This window comes from Papaver somniferum, chromosome 11 (assembly GCF_003573695.1).
Source record: "Papaver somniferum cultivar HN1 chromosome 11, ASM357369v1, whole genome shotgun sequence".
Lineage (NCBI taxonomy): Eukaryota > Viridiplantae > Streptophyta > Magnoliopsida > Ranunculales > Papaveraceae > Papaver > Papaver somniferum.
The window spans coordinates 37,182,795-37,188,826 of record NC_039368.1 but is presented as its reverse complement, the minus strand read 5'-3'; the positions used below and the strand labels follow the sequence as shown (position 1 = coordinate 37,188,826).

The 6,032-nt window shown below is 36.1% G+C and overlaps 1 protein-coding gene and 1 pseudogene across 1 annotated transcript; both read left to right on the top strand.

Annotated features, from left to right (window-relative positions):
- The first annotated feature begins 360 nt into the window (after window positions 1–360).
- On the top strand, window positions 361–2,009 carry LOC113320883 (annotated as a pseudogene).
- Window positions 2,010–2,210: 201 nt separating this feature from the next.
- On the top strand, window positions 2,211–3,496 carry LOC113320884. Its single transcript, XM_026568780.1, has 2 exons — window positions 2,211–2,605; window positions 2,754–3,496. The coding sequence occupies exons 1-2, from the start codon at window positions 2,497–2,499 to the stop codon at window positions 3,335–3,337; spliced, it is 693 nt and encodes a 230-aa protein (XP_026424565.1). The 5' UTR covers window positions 2,211–2,496; the 3' UTR covers window positions 3,338–3,496.
- Window positions 3,497–6,032: the final 2,536 nt, after the last annotated feature.

Genomic DNA, 6,032 nt, shown 5'->3' with positions numbered 1-6,032 from the left:
ATAAGCCTTTGTATATAGCCATTTGCCTCTCATGTATTACGGTTTCAGTAAAGTTAAAGAGTGGAATGCACACTTGTCTTGCGTCAGAAGAGTCAATGAGCTAAATTAGCTAGACAGAAAGAAAGAATGAAAATTTCCTAAACAAAGAAAAAACAAGATATTACACATCACACAGCACTTAGTTCAATATGAATTTCACCATCACCATTCCAAACTTCAATGTTGGATCCAACTCACAACCTCAGTAGGATCTATAAAGTAAAATCCCTTCCTTACTCTCCAAGTCATGTCCTAATTTATTTTTTTATATATGCCTATCTAGCTAGCTACCTGACTTTTGCGGTTTTGTAGTATCTTCCATTGATTCAGTACTCTAGCTTAGTAATGGATAATAATTCCATATCTTCCGTTCAAGTTTGTGAGAAAGAATGCAGAGAAATACATGAATATGCATCCTCAAGACGGTTAAATGATTTGATTCCATGCATAGTTCGACGAAATCGATATGAACGGAAACAGATAAGAGAAACTTACTTAGTTATGTATGGAGAAGACTTAATCAATCATCTTCAGAAGACACAGTCCAACCACATTAATCAGGTTAGAAATTTTAACTAAGAACGAAATCATCGACGTAAAGCTAGTTAATTAAGTGAATTTTTTGTTAGATTGGTTGTATAAAAATCCAAAAACAAATGCTTAAGCAGACAATTACTTCCAGTTCTCTGAATAAGTTTGTTGTATAGAAATACAGTCTTCTGTCACTATGGATGCTGGAACCACACGAGCGCGACGCTGTCATGGCGAGGAATGCATTTGAAGATGGTGACATAAATTACAAGGCTCTTATTGAAATATATACAGGCAGAAAATCAAGTCAAATTCTCCTTGTTAATCAAGCTTATCAGCATAAGTTTAAAAGGCAATTAGATCAAGATATCATCAGCTTCGAAATGTCTCATCCCTTTCAAAGAGTATGTTTATAACTCATAAAGCTACAATTAGAAAAAGATACGCTGTTTGATAAACTCTGTTAATGGGGATTTTCACTTTTTTTTTTTTTGTTGTTTACTGAATAAGGTCAAGGATAACCTTAACTTAATCAAATCTTTAGTTCGAAAGTTACTAATTACGTACGGTGCTTCAATGAACTGGCATACTAACAGATCCTAGTGGCACTGGCGACATCACATAAGTCACATAACGCCGACGTAAGTCAAACATATCGCAAAATGTGACGCGAAAAGACTATATGAAACAGGAGAAGGCAAGGGAGGAGTTGAAGAGTCAGTTGTTCTGGAGATGTTCAGTAAGCGAAGCATTCAACAACTTAGGCGCTTATAAGCACATCTATGGACATGAATACAGTAAGGTACATATATAGTTCTATTCATGCTAATTTAGTTTTTAATTAAGATTATCCCACTTAAATCTTTGCTCGTCAATGATATTAAATGATGTTTTTTTCTTTCGTAGTCGATCAAAAAGGACGTTTACGGTGACTTTGAGAATGCCCTTGGAATTGTTGTCAAGTGCATATACACTCCAGCTAAATATTATGCGAAGGTATCAAACTATTTGTTCAACAGCCTAAAAGCTGCTTTAAGCATTTTTGTATCCATAAAAGTTCCTTCAGGAATATTAGGTTCTTGGAAAGAGATATTCTATGACTCGACAATCTTGCCACCCCATTCAACAGCTAACTCGGATATTCCGACGTATTTTCGCTTCTCAGATACTGCACAGCTGCATTAAGGGTACGACGACAGACAAAGGTGCCCTGGCACGTGTGATTGTAAGCAGAGCTGAAATAGACATGGACGAAATCCAAAGGGTGTTTAAGAACAAGTACGGAATAGAACTCAAAGATGCAATATTATGCGAGAATATGATGATAATGGACAAGCCTCAAAGAGACTTCATTGTTGCCCTGTCAAACCTTCATTACCCTTCATAAACAATTGCACATCTTTACGCCAGGGACGGAACCCATAATATTATATTTAGCCGTTTGTTTACTTATTGTGTACTCATATTTTCTCCGAAACAAGCAAAAAATATCTTAATCTCAACTACTACAGATTAACTAATTGTCATACTTAATGGTCAATCATGAATGGGGTTTGCCTTTGAATTGTACAGCTAGGAGGAGGCTCACTAGTGCTTCAAAATCTATAAACAGTCGAGTCCATACTTTAGAATGGATATGAAACAAAGAACCTCTTCTTTCACCCCATCAACAAGAAACGTTGAAACCAACCGCCGAAACAAGACCAAAAACCAGCCATCATCAAAAGACATAAGAATGGAATCATTTCCGTCAGAAGTTTTCTCATCTTACTTCTAAATGAGTTTATCGTTTATATATAAAATCCATACGAAGATTTCAAATTCAACAATTCACCTATAGTACTACCTATTGCTAAAGAGGAAACGTCTCGAGATTTTAAGAAATAATAACTCATTCAGGGAAATATATAACCAGGGGTTGCACGAATGGATACAAGGCCTAGAACTAGAGCTCGTCGGTCTTATGCGGATTTCGAACCTTCTTCGGAATTAGTAGAGGAAAAGGGTTCAGAAACTCTCCTCATCGAACTTACAGGTCTGCATGTAACCTTGAAATCTAACTTTGTTTGATGTTTAAGTTATCGACAAATTAAGACTCACTTGTTTTTTGTAAGAATCCCTTCATGTCCGATAAGATGCCTGCCGTTTTTAAACATGTTCATTCATTCTTCAAATATTTGCAGGATTTACCAAGGAACAAGCAAGGGTGCAACTCGAGCCGACAGGTAACCTAAAGGTAAGCGGAGAAAGGCCACTTGGAGATAACAAATGGAGTCGTTTCGAAAAACATTTTCAAGTTTCATCAGATTGCAATACAGATGAAATCAGTGCTACGTTTGAGGATGGAGTTCTTTTCATTATTATGCCCAAGTTTATAAGTAACACTTATCAATCATCTGGAATGCACGAACCAAATCATGATCGACCAATATCACAAGAAAAACATTCAGCAGAGACGGTACTTGATCAGAGAACTAGGCAACGTTCATCATTGAAGAACCAAAAAGAGAAAAACATGACAGGGCCGAAATTCCCACAAAGAAAAGCAACATTCTCATCTACATTAGAAACTCCACTGGGTCCATTTGTATACTCGAAACAGTCAAAGTTTGGTGATGAAAAGATAAAGCATGGATCAAAGTTGAATACCATAACTCGTCGTGCAGGTAGCTTGATCCAAGACTGTAAGCATACATCTCTTGGGTCCATGTTTGTGGTAGCCGTTCTAGTAGCATTTGGGATTTCTATAAAATATGCACGCAGTTAGAAGGGAAATATATTTGGTTTCATGTATGTCTATACTTAATTGTCGGGGTATCGTTAATACCTAATACCAAAAGGAAATGTACATCTAAATTATGTTTCGTTTACTCTAGTAAACTGCTCGCATAAATCTATTCCATGAATAATTTTTTTTTTTTGCTCATCGGACTTCTAAATTTAGTCCAAGGTTTCTCGATTAAGAGAAAAATGCATGGAACGTAACACAAACACAGTTTGCGCTTGGTAAATTGTTCATGCTTAACTAATGAATTTAGCCATGAATCGTGGCATTCATGTGACTTGTGAGTACATGATTCATGAATATAATATGATTTATGTTTTCATCATTCTAATACTTCCTCTGTTTTTGGAAAAGAAATACTTTCACTTTTTCAATTTAACCTAAAAATAGGCTAAATTAAAAAAAAATAAAAATATTTCTTTTCCAGAAACGGATACCATTTATAAATACAACAAAATAATATGTGTGTATATTTGTATGAGGCTTAAACAAATCGAACAAAAAAAATCAAGGGATTAAACAACTTCACACAAAGATAGAACTTAAAGATCAGAAAATTTCAAGAAAATTTAACCATTTATGGATCGGGAATCATGGGATGGTGGAGGGAATTAAATTTCAAAAAAAGATATTTGAATTGAGAACCTCTTTTAGGTTTCCAAATCCATACTTCGGTCCTCCGCATCCAACACACAACATTAATATTGTATACAGTCCAAAAAGTTGAAACAAATACACATAAAACAAAGAAATAAGCAAAGAAACAGAATCCCAATATGTTGGTTAAACTTCAACATAGAAGTCACTAACAAGCTGGTTAGGACAAGACCAGGAAATTGATCTAACCCTAAGGGAATTAGAAGTCATCTAGTTCTAAGAAAAGGAAAGACATGTAATAAGGTAATAGGATTAGGAAAAGGAATTCATAGTTCTATATATATATGATCACCAAAGTTGTGGTTGATCATATGAGCAAGATTAGAGCTTGTGTTTAGTTTTGAGAGATTTTCTAAACATCAATAAAGAGAGTTGTCTTTATATAAGCTAAGTTTTATCTTGCAGTTGCCATTAATTGGTATCAGAGCTTGTTTCTGAGACATGGAAAACGAAACCACCATTGTGGGTGCAAAACAGTTCACGCCACCATCAATACAAGTTCCAATCCTCAACGCCACAAACTACATAGTATGGGCCATGAGAATGAAGGTACTGATGAAAATCTACAAAGTTTGGGAAACAATTGATCCTGGTACATTGGACCCAGACAAAAACAATGTTGCCATTGGATTACTCTTTCAAGCAATACCAGAATGTCTTGTTCTACAAGTTGGTGAACATGAAACTTCAAAGAAAATTTGGGATGCAATAAAGGCACGTAATCTCGGAACCGATCGAGTTAAACAAGCCCGTCTGCAAACCTTAATGTCTGAATTTGAAAGAATGAAGATGAAAGACACTGATACTACTGATAGCTTTGCAGGAAAGCTATCAGAGATAGCCTCAAAAGCTGCATCACTTGGACAAACTATTGAAGAGAACAAACTGGTAAAGAAGTTTCTCAATAGTTTACCAAGATCCAAGTATATTCATATCATAGCTTCTCTCGAACAAGTCTTAGATTTAAAGAAGACTAGCTATGAAAATATAATTGAAAGATTGAAAGCATATGAAGAGAGAATCTTTGATGAAGAAAACAATGGAGAAACTCAAGGAAAACTCTTGTACACAAACTCTTACCAACAAAACTCTGCGACAAGAGGAAGAGGTCGTGGAAGAGGTGGTAGAGGAAACAGAGGCCGAGGAAGGGGAGGAAGGTTTAACTCACAAGATAGAACAACAAGTCAGAATGATCAAAACCAAGGGAAAGAAAAGAAGGATAGATCAAACATTATTTGTTACAGATGTGATCAACCAGGACACTTCTCCTCTGTATGCCCTGAAAGAATACAAAAGATGGAAGAAGCAAACAAGAATGAAACAAGGGAAGCAGATACAGCTCTTTTCATGCACGAAGTTGTATTCTTAAACGAAGGGAAACTAATACCAAAGAACTACGAATCAAAGGATGGAGAAGAAGGTATCTGGTATTTAGATAATGGAGCCAGCAATCACATGACTGGTAAGAGACACTACTTTTCTGAACTCAATGAGAAAATCAAAAGACAAGTGAAGTTTGGGGATGGATCTTCTGTAGAAATTGAAGGGAAAGGGTCAATTCTATTTCAGAGCAAGACCGGAGAACAGAAGCTTGTCACAAACATCTACTTCATCCCAAACTTACAAAGCAACATTCTAAGTTTAGGACAAGTTACAGAAGTTGGATGTGATGTTAGAATGCGACAAGATTATCTAACAGTTCATGACCCAAGTGGAAGACTTTTAGTTAGAGTCTGACGTTCACAGAATAGACTCTACAAGATAAGTCTCATGATTGGAAGGCCATTGGGTCTGAATATGAGACTGGAAGATCAGACATGGAAGTGGCATGCAAGATTAGGACACATAAGCTTTAGAACTGATAGAGGAGGAGAGTTCACTTCCTTAGAGTTCAACAAGTTCTGTGAGTCAAATGGAATCAAAAGGAAACTCACAGCACCATATACACCACAACAAAACATGGTGGTGGAGAGGAGAAACAGGACTCTAATGGAGATGACAAGAAGTTCTTTAAAGTCTA

Coding starts and splice junctions, on each gene's coding strand:
- LOC113320884 (XM_026568780.1), top strand. CDS start 2,497: ATGGATACAAGGCCTAGAACTAGAGCTCGTCGGTCTTATGCGGATTTC. Junction 2,606..2,753: donor TCTCCTCATCGAACTTACAG/GTCTGCATGTAA, acceptor AAATATTTGCAG/GATTTACCAAGGAACAAGCA.